Below are 14258 nucleotides of genomic sequence, written 5' to 3' on the forward strand. Positions count from 1 at the left end.
CTGCTGCGGAAGGAGACGAGCGGCGTCGGGTGCACATGCGCACTGCGTCCCGGCGATAGGGCGCTTGTTGATCGCGGGAGGAGCGCCCCGCCCGGCTTGTGCGGGATTCCGGCATGGCTGGGGCGCGGGGGCTGTCCGTGGGGATGGGCAAGAGACTGTCCATCGAAGGCAATATCGGTAAGGGCTGGGGAGAGGCTCAGCGCTTCTTGCAGTGGTCCCTTGGTGCTTGCTGGCTCATGCATTCTGCACGTACCCAGAGGCAGCCTCTCTTTCGAGGGCTGGCCTGTAGGCACTAGGAAGAGATGGAAGGGTGGTCGGTTTGAAGGGACCTGCAGCCAGCCCCTTTCTGGGGACTCGGTTGTCATTCCAACTAATGCCTTTCGGCGACCGAAATCATGTTTGAGCGCACCACCTCTGGAAGGTGCGCAGATTCGGAAGTGGGCGTCTCCGGGGGAAGAGAAGGGTTATTGGAGAGGGGCTGTGGCTCAGTGGGAGAGCATCTGCTTGGCATGCGGAAGGTCCCAGGTTCAATCCTCGGCATCTGCAGTTAAAGGGACTAGGCAAGTAGGTGATGTGAAAGACCCCTGCCTGAGACCCTGGAGAGCCGCTGCCGGTCTGAGTAGACAATACTGACTTTGATGGACCAGGGGTCCGATTCAGTATAAGGCAGCTTCATGTGTTCATCTGTTATGGTGATACGTAAATCCTATGTAGTGACTTATTGCGTATTCCAAGTGACTGAAGTGTATGATTTCAGTGGTACTTGCGACAGGTTTATATGGCGATATCCATATGAGGCTGAGAAAACAGTGACTTTGCTTGAGGTGAGATCTGATACTGGAGGTTTCCATGCTGCAGCTCATGACTTTATCTTTTTGCTGTTAAGACGTCTTTCTAAAGCAGAGATGCAGGTTAATGGACGTGTGTGTTTCTTTGTTTCACAGCTGTGGGGAAGTCCACATTTGTAAGGCTGCTCAAAAAGGCTTTTCCAGGATGGCACATGACTACAGAGCCGGTTTCCAAATGGCAGAATGTTCAAGCTGCTCAATCCAATCAGGTGAGAATCAAAGTCCTACATTTCCAAAGTTTGTGAGCCATTCTAGTTAAATACTTTGCTTTCCACTGGCTGGTTTTAGTAGGAATGCAAGCCTGTGAGTGGTGCAGATGTCTTCTTTCCTACTGGTACAATAATAATGAGCAACCTAAAAGCTTGCCACTGTGCAAAAACAATGGTTCTTGTAACAGAGGCCAATTTGGGATCCTGTGCTATTTTCTACATAATCAGTAGAGCAACTATCCTCAAAGTGCTGAATGCCAGCCGGTGCACAAGACTAGTGCCGGAGTAACATTTTCAGTGTTAACACATTTTTAGTGTTGTGACAAAAATGCCACTGATTATTTGGCTAATTGCCTATGGGCTTGTACATCCATCAGTTAACTTGCCAGATACTATCAATTGACTGCCCATTATTTGACCATGGTCAAATATTGTCAGATATGATCCCAAGATATGGAGTGCTAATGTATGGATATCAGTACAGCTTTTAAATTTCATTTTTGTGGCAAACTTAGCAACATAGCACAGTTTCCCTTACTTCCCGCCTAGGCAGAACTGGCTTCTGCAACTGATTGGTGTTTAAATAGTTGACTTTACCTTGGTTTTATTCCATTTTAAATTTATTCTTTTTAAAATGCAACCTGTAAAGCAATTCTGGTGTTCTGAGATGAAAGCTAGCAAGAAGAATTGTTCAGAGAATTGTTCACCTTCTCTGTTAAAAACTGTAATAATTTATTCCAACTTCTTCAAAAGTTAACATTGTTTCACAATAGCCGTTTAATGAGTTTGCATAAATAGCTTAAATTTCAAACCTGTTTGTGACTAGTTTTTGTTGTTGTTGTTGTTCTAATCAAATTAATGCTTTTTAAAATACATGACCAGCTTTTCTGGATGGCTCTGGTCAAGCCTAATTCAGGTATAGGTAGACACCTAAGAAACCCTAGGCATCTAGTTAACTTTCCTATACCAGATAACTCCTAGCCCGAGGTATACCTCAGTAATGCTATAGGTTTGTTCTGGGTTTACTACACAAGTAAATGCTATTAGAGTCTCTGCTCATAGCTTTTTATTAAAGCATAACTAATTACCTTCTTAATATAAACTAAACCAACAAAGCATTATACCATCTATCCATAATTGTTAAATATATACTTAAAGGAGAGCAATTACATGAGTCCATAAGAGCTTCTTACCCCAAAAAGTAAGCAGATCACAGGCAAGCAGCACCCTTCTGAGAAGAAGCTCTCAATCAATACAACTTCCCATATTTTCATAACTTTAGAATCATCTAATAATAGCTAATGGTCCCACTTGATAAGGGTGCACATTCTTGGCTAACTCATTATGTTATAACTTCAAACACCATACAAGGTTATCTTTATTTAAAATCACTTTTTAGAATAGATACAAAATGTTACTTCATTCTCAATACTTTTTATCTTAAAGTATCTAATGAAAAGTTTCTCATACATATGAATATCTTCTGGCCCTCAACCAATATTCCCATCCTTGAATAATAACTTCTGTGAAGTTGGACATTCTTGCAATTCTCAGACGCTTCTGCATCTGACCTCATCAAATTGTATCTATTGATAATGGGTTAGGTGGCTTCTAATCTTCAAAAGGCCATATAATTGTTGCCTCTTAGTCTTCTTCTTACAAATCTTCAAGGCTATTCTATTCTGGGTGAATAGCCTATTCTATTCATTGCCACTGTGTGAACAGACTGCTGGACTGGACCTTGGTCTGATCCAGCAGAGCCTTTCTTATGGGTCTCTAGACCCTTTTGCCCCAGGAATGCCCCCTCCCATGGCTGCATGGCCATGCCACCTAAAAAGGTAGCCCTGCTTTCCCCTATGGGGACTTTTGGGCATTGTTTTGTTTTTTACCCCTCCTACAATATTTCTTTCCGTCCGCGGCAGCCAGGAAGCCTCTTAGGAGGCGTCGCGGCTGCACTGGTCCTGGCCGCCGCAGAAACACCCCCCCTTAGGAATGCGCTGTTAGTGTTATTATATATATGCGCTAAATATGAGATACCTCTTTGTTGCTGGTTTGGTTGGCTGATTCTACCTTGGCCTAGTCCTTTGTTTTGCCAAGGCTGAACTATTTTATAGCAGTGTTAACATTCATCATATACAGTGCACAGGATGCTTGCCAGTATAAGCAAAAGATATTTTGTAGATCCTTGCCCTCATGGAGAGTTTATAGTCTTGTGCTTTAACCATTAAGCAGTGACAGGAAAGATAAAAGAAGGTGGGTTTTGAGAAGAGATTTGAAGGGAGAGAAAGAGCTGGGTAGGAAATTCCACAAGTTGTGGGTAGTGAAAGAATGATTGAGGCCATTTGCTGACCATTGTGCCTCCAGTTACAGGATTTGACATCTTAAAAACAGAACTTTTGCTCTCCTCTTGTCGATATGGCTCATTGGCTTCTGTTTTGTTACTTAAGTTAGGGAGAAAGAGGATGTTGAGGGCCATGCTCCAAATGGTCATCTAGAGAGAAGTGTGGAGAAGGCTTAGTATCAGAGTCTTAGCATGGCTAAAGTAGTTCCTGCTAGTGCAGCTCCCCCACCCCAAGACAGCCCAGAACCACCCCTTTTATGTTTTTCCTTTCTTAATATTCTAGGGAAGCGTGTTCTTAAATGTATAGATTTGTAATTCCCCATCAGGCCTTGTCTTCTCAGAGTTTTGGAAACTTGCTTCAAATGGTCTACCAGGAGCCTTCTCGATGGTCCTACACATTCCAGACTTACTCATGTCTGAGTCGGCTCAAAGCACAGCTGCAGCCTCTGCCAATGAAGCCCCTGAACGCCCAGGAATTTGTGCAGATATTTGAGAGATCTGTGTACAGTGACAGGTATGGTACCAGAACTCTGTTGGCTACAGTGCAGCATATAATGATTTGCATCTAATTCAGTAGATTTGGAGGATGGTTCTCCTATTTATTAACAGTATGTATAAAATAAACTACACTATCAACCTAGAGAAAGCAAAGTGTGCATGTTGAGAGTCATATTATTCCAATATTGTTCAAACAAAATCAGCCTTTGGACAAACGTACGTCCTTTCTGCTGGTTGGTCTTTTAGATTCAGTCATTTTTGTTAAAAGAGTTGCAGCCCCTCAGAGGTCATTCAGAAGGCAATTGCCACATCTTGCTGCTGATATAAGCTTCATGTCATCCCTAGTAATAATTGTTTAAAATAGCCCCAAAGCCCTGATTCGTGATCTGGTAGAATTCCATATTTCATCATGTCTCTGTTAATGTTCCAAATTGGTTTCAAAAAATACCCTATTAATCAACATTTCCAAAATCTGTGATTAATGTTTAGCAGCACCAACAATTTATATAGGTACTTCACACATGGGGATGTAAGCATTGAAATAATGTAATTTTTTTTAAAAAAACCTCTTGTTCACTACCATTTATAAAATACCTTCGCACATTCATTCCTACTTGTCTGACAAAACAGGGAAATCAGTATCATTCTTCCATTGCTCTATAATTTTGTTGTAAAAGCTGGTAAATTTTCTCACTAATCCTTTTAAACCAAACTATACTATAAGCAATTCCCATTCAGACTTACCATGGATCAGCATATCCTTCTGTAGCAACGAATGGATTGTATTTCTCAAATGAAAGTATTAAAATAAAGTCAGATAATGACCTTACAGTTAGTTAACTCAGTTCATAAGATATAAATGTATCATGAGCAACCCGATTAGAGAGAGTACGAAGATGGCATAATGTGTCTCAAGTTTTGTTTTAATTGAATTGTTCTCTTTGCATATTAATGCCCCACTTTAATGTGAAAAGGGCAGTGCAGTATGATTTCTTCTCTTACTGTCATAATTCATTATTTTAATTACATGCAGCTTATTAGCAGGGCAACTAAGGCTGATGGACCAGTAGCAAGCAAATACTTGCCAAAAGGCCATGTATCTCTGACAGCAGCCTTTTCAAAGATCTGCAGATGAGCCCAGCTAGCAGGCAGCTTCCGGATTTCCTTTCCCCGTTATAGCTAGTCTTACCTGTTTGCTGCAGTAGAGAGCGCTCTCAGTATTGCAGGACACTGGGGAACACCAGGAGACTTGGCTTACATCCCACACACTGCCATTGAATATTCTGAGATCCATGTGGGTCCTTCAGGGTACAAGCCAGCATGGAAAAGCATCTCTGCAGATAAATAGTTTTAAAACCGCCACTTTAGTTTTCACTGAGCAGGGTAGGGCTCACAGGGGAAAGATGACCTTCCTAAAGGCTTACTGCACTGAGGCACCACCTTTATTTCTCTCCCGCCCTTGTATTTTGGGGAGGGGGACTGATGAAGATGGGAGAAGAGACGGGCAGGCTTATAACATAAAAGATGTGAGTTCCATGCTGCAGCTTGTGATTGGCGTTGGCTCCTGGGTCTGAAAATGTGAACACATGAAGCTGCCTTATACTGAATCACACCCCTAGTCCATCAAAGTCAGTATTGTCTACTCAGACCGGCAGCGGCTCTCCAGGGTCTCAGGTAGAGTCTTTTACATCACCTACTTGCCTGGTCCCTTTAACTGGAGACGCCGGGGATTTAACCTGGGACCTTCTGCATGCCAAGCAGATGCTCTACCACTGAGCCATGGCCCCTGCTTAAATACCACAAGTGGGAAGGGGGGGTCTAACTTTTGTGCTGTACAGATAAATGGAATCCAGTGTCAAAAATATCAGTGTGATTTGATGTCTTATCTTTTGTTCAGCTGAAGTAGTAAGATATTGCTTTGGGGGAACTTAATTGGATTGTCCATCTCTTCTCTCCCCCACCCCAGGTATGTCTTTGCAAAGAATCTGTTTGAGATTGGCCATTTGGCAGAGATGGAGTGGATAATATACCAAGATTGGCACACCTTCCTCCTTCAAGCCTTTGGGGACCGAGTTGCACTCCATGGCTTCCTTTATCTCTGGGCACCTCCTGAGGTAACCATGAAAAAGCACCCAGATTGTTCTGCATATATATTGACTGCATTCAAGGGGCACTTTTTTCCTTGAGGGAGGTAATAAAAGTAATACAAACTGCTCCGTAGTCTATCTCAGTACACAGAAGTCTTTCCAAGTTTTTAAAAAGTGTTTATTTCACTTTTCTCTTACTCAATGATACTCAAAGGCACTATCACCAAATTAAGAATACTGTCTCGAATCTAAAAAAAAAACAGATAAAAAGGAGACTGCAACTTCATTCACAGGTTGTCAAAAGCATGTCAGAAAAACTCTTTGCAGAGCCACTGAAATCTTTGTGAGGATAGGGCTTTCCTTGCATGCTTAGGAAGTTGTATCCTGTTATCTGTCAGTGGAAAGTGGGGAGGGAGAAGGAGATGTAAGTGGAGATGTGCTGACTGAAGAAGGAGGGTAACTTTCCACCTACTCAGTATAGCCCCTCACCCCTCAGGACTGTTCATCCACTTGGGTCCCTTGACCCCAGGAATCAACTTTTCTGGTGTCAATGGGATTGTTGAGGGGAGCAGAGCATGGGAAAGATTGCTGATCCTTGGAGTCCCATCTGTTATCTCTCATAAGCCGCCGCCTTCTCTGTCTTGTCCCGTCTCCACCGCTCTCAGACTGCTCTTGTATTAAGGCTAGTTCAGACAGTCCTTCCTAAAGCCTGAAAACCTTTTCCATACGGTTTTCTGCTTCAGCTCTTGCTGCTGCTTAATCTCGTTCTCTATACGTCTCTGACGCCCTGGTTCAGATGCATAGAGAAGGCGTAAGGATAAGGAAACGATATACGTTGATAGTCACCATTCTGTTTCTGTTGAGGCCATGAGGTGTGGCAGAAGGTTAGAGAGTTATGCAGTAGTGGACTTCCTGTACTGAAATGAAATGCCCCATTTGAATGGCAAGACTACGATGCAGTGATGGAGTCAGTCTCTCCCCTTATCTCTGTGCCACAAGCCCGACATACCTACTGCTTGTGATCTCCCAAATGGTCTCAGTCGATTGGCACTGGAGATGCTCATCAGTCTGGACTAGGCTTGTGGCCTCTTGGCTGAGACATCGGGCTTTGCTGTGGGGTCTTATGCTCTGGGACCAGCAAGTTAATGTTTCTTCTGGCCCACTGAATGTTATGTCTAGCTCATAACCACCACCACTTGATTTAGGCATGTTGAACCAGATCTGTCCTTTTCCCTACTATTTAAAATAATTCCCGAACTGTGTACTACAAGAAACATATTACATAAAGATTCTTGTGAGCTCACGTTATCCCTGGACAAAGGAGCCTGCCAACTGCATAGTTTATTCTGGCCCTCCCTCTTTCCGGTCAGCTGCTGCTGGGGATTGATAACATTGTGATGTGTCTGCATTAGGTGTGAATCTGTCATTCAGTTATGTTCCCCCAGAGTTGAAGACAGTTTTATTTAGGAGTGAATTTAACTAGTTTAGTTTTTATTTATTGGCAGTCCAAATTGAGGTTTTAAGTTGTGGTCTTTTAGGCTTTTTTAGTAATCGTTGTTTTATTTACATTGTAAGCTGCCTTGAGTTCCACAAAGTAAAGGTTTTAAATAAAAGCGATTTTTGTTTTTAGCTTCACGAGTGAAGCGTGCCTCTGCTGTTAGCAGGGACTGCTGCCTTGAAGGCAACAAAGAGCTGGTCTGCAGGCACTCCTTTTCTCCTTTCAGGTATGCTTGGAGAGGCTGCGCCGAAGAGCGAGGCCTGAAGAGAAGGAGATCCAGCTGCGCTATTTGGAGCAGCTTCACTCTCAGCATGAAAACTGGCTCCGGACGAGAAGCACAGAGTGAGTAGCGGAACCGTGCTGGCGGCAGCCCACATGGCTGTGATTGCGCCAACTGCTTCACTCATATGAAAAGGCCAGAACTGCAACCTTGTGTCTTATCCTCACCTCCTGAGCCACCTTTTGCAGCACCAGCTCTGTGCTCTGACTCTTATCCTCTCTGGGTCTCACATCGTGGTCTTTTCTGTCATGAGGTTTCACAACATACATGGGCAGAGCATATTGCAGTGACGGTCACTTAAATTGCTACTATCTGCTAGCGTCTGTTGGTCCACCAGCCGCACAAAACCTAAATATCTAGGCAGGCTGCAAAAACAGGACATTTGCAGGCAACCGAGAAGTTCAGTTCTGTTCTATGCGAATGCCTCTCTGCTCCCTCTGCTGCCAACACCCCTAATCAGAAAACCACTGTTGTATAGTAATTAGCGTCACATTACAAATGGGGCTGGGGAGACCTGAATTAAAATCCCCAGTCAGCTCATTGAGTAATTTTGGGGCCCCTGGCACTCCTTCTCAGCCTCTCCTGCTACACAGTGTTGCTGTGAGTGGAGATAAATGTAGGAGGTGAGAACCATGAATGTTGCTCAGAAGTGTACAGATGGGTTTCTTTATTTTTTTTAACTTCATTTATAGCCCCCCTTTCTTTCTTGGGACTCGAGGCAAAATTTAAAAACAATTCCATCAGACAGCAAGGATCTCCAATAAGCAATGTAGTAGGATGCGAATAGCATCAACAAAAACAGACTAAGGCATGAAAGTGCCATAATACAGAAAGTGGGTTACAAAGGTAGAAGGCATTGTGAAGTAAAAGGAATGTGATAAATTCAGTAAGCGTTACAATAGACTACATCCCTTTTCCCTTATAAGGACATCCTTGAGAGATGTTCCATTATACTACATTTCTAATCCCTTTGTAAAAATGCCCTCCTGAACCTTTCTGTTCTGCACATTCTGCAAAATGATAGAAGGGGGGGATTTCTGACCTCAGGCAGGCTGTCCCACAGAGTGAGAGCCACTTATTCATTGGCCGCTGTTAGTGGGCTCTGAATGATTCTAGCATTGGGTCATCCTACCTGCATTTGTCATGTGTCGAATCTGCCCAGTGTCTGATCTCAGTTCTCATGCTTTACTTTAAAAGTATTTTAATGGTTTTTCCAACATTTAGAATGTTGTGGTGGTGGGAAGAGAGACTTGACCAATAATAATGGCAGTAAGGGGGTGTTGGTCATGGGCGGTTGACAAGAAGACAAATGGGAGGAGGAGTAGGTAGGTTGTGACAGCTGCGTACTCCTGACATCTTCAGCAGACGTTGCCTGTGTTGTCAGGAAGATTATAATCTTTCTTTAAACTGAATGCTGAGGTTCACAGTCGTCTCTGCCATACACCAAATTCCAAATGAAATTGTACATGAACAGATAACAGTATATGATAAACCTTGTTTGCCTGATATGGAAACTTGGGCTGAGAAATAGCAGCTTGTCCAAATCTGTCCAGTGAACTCCTACCTTGAGCTAGCCTTAGGATAAAGACTTGATGGTAGGAGAATTAATGGGTACCCCAGGTGCCTTCTCTCAGTCCTTATGGCACTTCAAGGCAAGAATCCTCTGAAGGATTGTTAGATTCAACCCTTCTTCTTCCAAACCCATCTTGTCCCTGTGTGATAGAACTCTGGGTATATTTCATTGTTGAGTGTCAAACATATTGCTAAAATTTCACACCAGCTTTGGGTACTCATGATTTTCATTTGTTGCTTGTTGCTTTCTCAGGGTCCATTTTGAAAACCTAAGAAATGCTCCAGTCTTGATTCTTGATGTTGCCAAGGATTTTGCGAGTGACACAAATGAGCAGAGGAGACTTGTGGGCCAGGTGAGAGCATTCCAGTTTCAGCTATAAGTGTTTGCATATCCTTCAGCCCAGCAAGTTTTCAGCTTGCCTGCCTGTTTGGTACTTTTATTCTCTGGAGCTAATGTTGTATCAGGTGTCCAAAAAAACCTCTTGATGCCTTTTTTTCCCCCACAGGTGCGGACTTTTATAAAGAGCCTCTCCTCTAAAACTTTGCCTTCTGCTTCTGCCACCACTTCCTAGCTCAGGATCTTGTTCCATAAGCAATTGGCCCCGAGCTGCTGCCCATCAAGAGGCTAAGTGAAAACTTTTCTCATCCCTAGAAGGTAAAAACCAGCTGGGTACCAACAGGTCCCAAGGCATTTGGAGTTAAGACACTACTGACAAAAAACCTTCCAGTACCAGCAAGATTTTGAAATTGTTCGCAGGACCAATTCCACTTGAATGTGTGGAAACAGAAATAGTGACGAGCAGAGAGAAGTAGGGTGCATTTCTGCATGGGCTGGCCCAGGTCAACGATGGCACCCTGTCCTCCATTCTGGCTTTGAAGGGACTTTAAAATGTTCTTTAACTTGGCATGGGCCTGGCTGGGTGCAGTTCAAGGTGAGAGCTTGACTGCCCCTTTCATGGATCCCCCTTTCCTCCAGCACTGACTTGTAGCATCAGCAATAGTGGTTCCCTTGCTGCAGTCTGGGACCCCACCCCCCCATCAGCTCCTCTTTCTGTGTTTTCTAAAAGTAGCTTTCCATGTGCCCTTGTTCCTTGCTGTCCATTGTGACTTGGACTGGTGGTATATGGATCTGACCCATGAACTGCACTTTACTCTTCTGTAAGTATTTTTTTTATTGATATGGTCAATTTGACCAGCCAAACGTTGATACAACAAATTGTCAACTTGATAAAACTGTAAAACTGATACAAATTACAAAGTTTAATAAAAATATAATATTATTAAATATTATTAAAATATGATATATTAGTACATATCACATGATTAAACTTTTCATCTTAATATTTCTAAAAATATAAGAAGGTTTAACATTTTTTTCCCATCCTTATTTTGCATATTTTAATTGCAATAGCGCAAAATTTGGCAATTGGGAGCTAAGTGTAAGTACTTGTTTTTTTTACCTTCTGTGCTTTCAATTTCTTGTGCTTCCAGATTTCTCTAGAAATTACCCTGGAAAATGGTCCAGTTAAACAATTCCTGGTTTCTGTACATTTCTACCCCTTTTTGTTGTTCTGTGTACCGAAAACCCTCAAACCGGGCTAGAGGTTAGAAGTAGATTGATGCCAAAGCATTTCAGAACACCACACAGAGAACGTTGCAGAGCTGACCTATTGTTGCTTTGCACTTGGGTAAATGCCTTGTGCAAGACCTGAGTCCAGCAGCCCAGACTAGACACCATGTGGTACCTTTTCATGACTTAGATGAGTTTATGTCATATGTACACATGAAGCTGCCTTTATACTGAATCAGGCCCTTGGTCCGTCAAAGTCAGTACTGTCTATTCAGACCAGCAGCGGCTCTCCAGGGTCTCAGGCTGAGGTCTATTCACATTACCTACTTGCCCAGTTCCTTTAACTGGAGATGCCGGGGATTGAACCTGGAAACTTCTACATGCCAAGCAGATGCTCCACCACTGAGCCACAGCCCCTCCCCTAATGTAGTTATCTAGGTGCTTGCCAGAACCATATGAGTTATGAACTGTATCCTACAATGTGCACTATAGCAGTTGGAGTTAAGTCAAGGTTTCAGATTTCTGCTGGTTTCTATGCCTCTAGTTACACATGATATCTTTTGATTTCAAAGACTTCTGCAGTGGGGCTCAGTTTGTTTAGCAACCCAGTAATATGATAAAGTGAACTTGTATCGCTCTTCTTGCCATGAGCAAAACCTTTAGTTGCTACATTTGCACTTAAAGGGCTTGTATGGGTCCATGTAGGAATTTACTTACAGTTTGAAAGGTTAAATAAAGCAATATTACTGGACCCTACAATTGGAGAAGGGATGAGTAGCTGAGCAGATGCCTAATAAAAATAGCCACTAGTAGATCTTGTTGCTCTTCTAACAGTTCTACCCTAAGCAGAGTTGCACCTCCCTGATCCTGTTGACTTCAGTGGACTTAGAAGGGTGTAACTGTGGATAAGATGGCACTCTAAGCCAAATGCTCTTCTAGGCTCACTTGTATTGGTGATATTAGTATATTACTGTTTCAGCAGAAATAATCATCCAAAAGTACCACTCTTTGATGTTTTCCTGCATGCAACTGTTTCTGTAACTGCTATGCAATGAAGTCAAAGGCCTGGTTACTTTTAATGCGGTCACTTCTTTCTCCTATAGTTACACCTTTGTAAACATGCAATTTGACCTAATCGCATGGGTTAAAGGTATGCTGCCTGGAATGGACAAGAGCAGCCATCTCCAGGTAATGAGCAAATCCATCCTAAAATTAATGAATGTGTTCCAATGTAAACCTGACCCTCGTGGTTGAGGGAGGCCTACTTTTATAGATAGTTTCAAACACTGTATTTTTATATGCAAACTCACTTTTTAAAGGATTGCTGCACTGTAAAAATGCTTTGTAGATACTGGGTTGCTCCTACGTTATAAAATGTTGTATTTTAATTATTAAAATTAATCACTGAAACTAATCTTGTGTATATAATATTGGTGTGCAAGGGGGACAGGGCTGGGAAGCACAATTCCTCATAGGAACCAAATTACTGCAGTGTATGAGGGGATTGCTGCTGTTGAAAGAGCTCCACCCTTACATGTAAGGCATTAGAGCCAGCATGGTGTAGTGGTTAAGAGTGGTGGTTTGGAACAGTGGACTCTGACCTGGAGAACTGGGTTTGATTCCCCACTCCTCCCCATGAGTGACGGAGGCTAATCTGGTGAACTGGATTTGTTTCCCCATTCCTACACACGAAGCCAGCTGGGTGACCTTGGGCTAGTCACAACTCTGATAGAGCTCTCTCAGCCCGACCTACCTCACAGGGTGTCTGTTGTGGGGAGGGGAAGGGAAGGGAAGGTGATTGTAAGCTGGTTTGATTCTGCCTTAAGTGGTAGAGAAAGTCGGCATATAAAAGCCAACTCTTCGTCGTCTTCTTAGGAGTTCTAGCAGACTCACTGGTTCTAGACACTACTATAACATGATTTATTTGAAACAAATAACTGTTGTGGTATTCAGTAAACTGGACCTGTGCACTAGTTAAGCATTCCAAAGGTACAAATCCCTTTGCTCAGGCAATGATCATGTTAATGCTATTGCTGTAGATACTATGAGCTACATAAAAGTAATCAAAACAAGTGTTTTTAAAATATGCTGTCTTTTTAGCAACTGAATCTGCCCATATTCGAGAACAGATAATGTTCTGACTCCAACCCCCTGCCAGTGCATATACTCCCTGTCATTTGTAATGGCATTTCTACATGTGGGCTTGCAAGATCAAGCTTTCATTTCTAACTCTATGGGAAGCTTAGCTGTGTCACACTGGTTATATCACTGGAACCCATTTTTTAAAAATAGTATACACTCCTCTCAAGTACTTGAGGATGACTGACTTTCTTTGCCATTTTCAATTGTATATTTTTTGCTCTGCGAACTGCCTCAAGCAGGTCTGTTGGGAGGCAACGTGTAACTTCTCTTAATGAATAAGTGATCATATTGTGGCTGGTTGGCTGTCGTGTTCACCCAGCGCCACCTAAACTATTCAAGCCTGCCTGCCATTCTACACAAGAGGCCTTAACATCAGGCCTGAAACATCTTTCTTCCCACAACTGCCCTCACTCTTTAAATTTAATATCAAGGCTAGTGAAGAATTCTAGAAAGTGATACACCTTGGCTTAGGATCCTCATGTGGCTCTTTGACATCACTTGTGGTTTTTCTGAACTCCATTCCCCAAGTGGCACCTGCCTGTTTTTTTCAGGTAAGTGGGCAAGGCGCCTGGAGGGTTTTGTGATTGGCAATTGGTTCCCACCTTGAATCTGCTGCTGCTAGGAACAGGTAAGCTGAGAGCCTCTCTGTGGTACATGCCTCGTGCTAGGGGTAGAAGTAAATGTGGTTCTTTTAAAGGTAAAGATAGTCCCCTGTGCAAGCACCAGGTCATTACTGATCCATGCAGTGACAACACATCCCGACGTTTTTGAGGCAGGCTGTGTTTATGGGGTGGTTTGCCATTGCCTTCCCCAGTCGTCTACACTTTACCCCCAGCAAGCTGGGTACTCATTTTACAGACCTCGGAAGGATGGAAGGCTGAGTCAACCTTGAGCCAGCTACTTGAAACCAACTTCTGTTGGGATCGAACTCAGGTCGTGAACAGAGCGTTTGACTGCAGTACTGCAGCGTAGCACTCTGAGCCACGGGGCTCTTTTAGATGACAATTGAGCCACAGAGTGAGCACCACTAGCTTATATGTGCTTTTGTGTTTGGTTGACTCCAATAAAAGGTATGGCATGGCTTTTAAGCTTGGGATCTTTCTTGGGGCCAGCATGGCTACCTGTAATCTCATGTTTGTGTTATCCACTATAGCCCCAAATATTTTCTGAAGTACTGATATCAGTGCACTTTGTCCCTTCCTCCTCACTGGTT

The 14258-nt window shown here is 43.1% G+C and overlaps 1 protein-coding gene across 1 annotated transcript; it reads left to right on the forward strand.

Annotated features, from left to right (window-relative positions):
* Positions 1 to 949: 949 nt before the first annotated feature.
* On the forward strand, positions 950 to 9999 carry DGUOK (deoxyguanosine kinase). The gene is made up of 6 exons (XM_056860703.1): positions 950 to 1057; positions 3725 to 3912; positions 5863 to 6010; positions 7708 to 7823; positions 9587 to 9686; positions 9840 to 9999. Exons 1-6 carry the CDS (start codon positions 1001 to 1003, stop codon positions 9903 to 9905), a joined length of 675 nt encoding a protein of 224 aa, XP_056716681.1. The 5' UTR covers positions 950 to 1000; the 3' UTR covers positions 9906 to 9999.
* The last annotated feature ends 4259 nt before the right edge of the window (positions 10000 to 14258 follow it).

Source organism: Euleptes europaea, chromosome 14 (assembly GCF_029931775.1).
Source record: "Euleptes europaea isolate rEulEur1 chromosome 14, rEulEur1.hap1, whole genome shotgun sequence".
Taxonomy (NCBI): Eukaryota; Metazoa; Chordata; class Lepidosauria; order Squamata; family Sphaerodactylidae; genus Euleptes; species Euleptes europaea.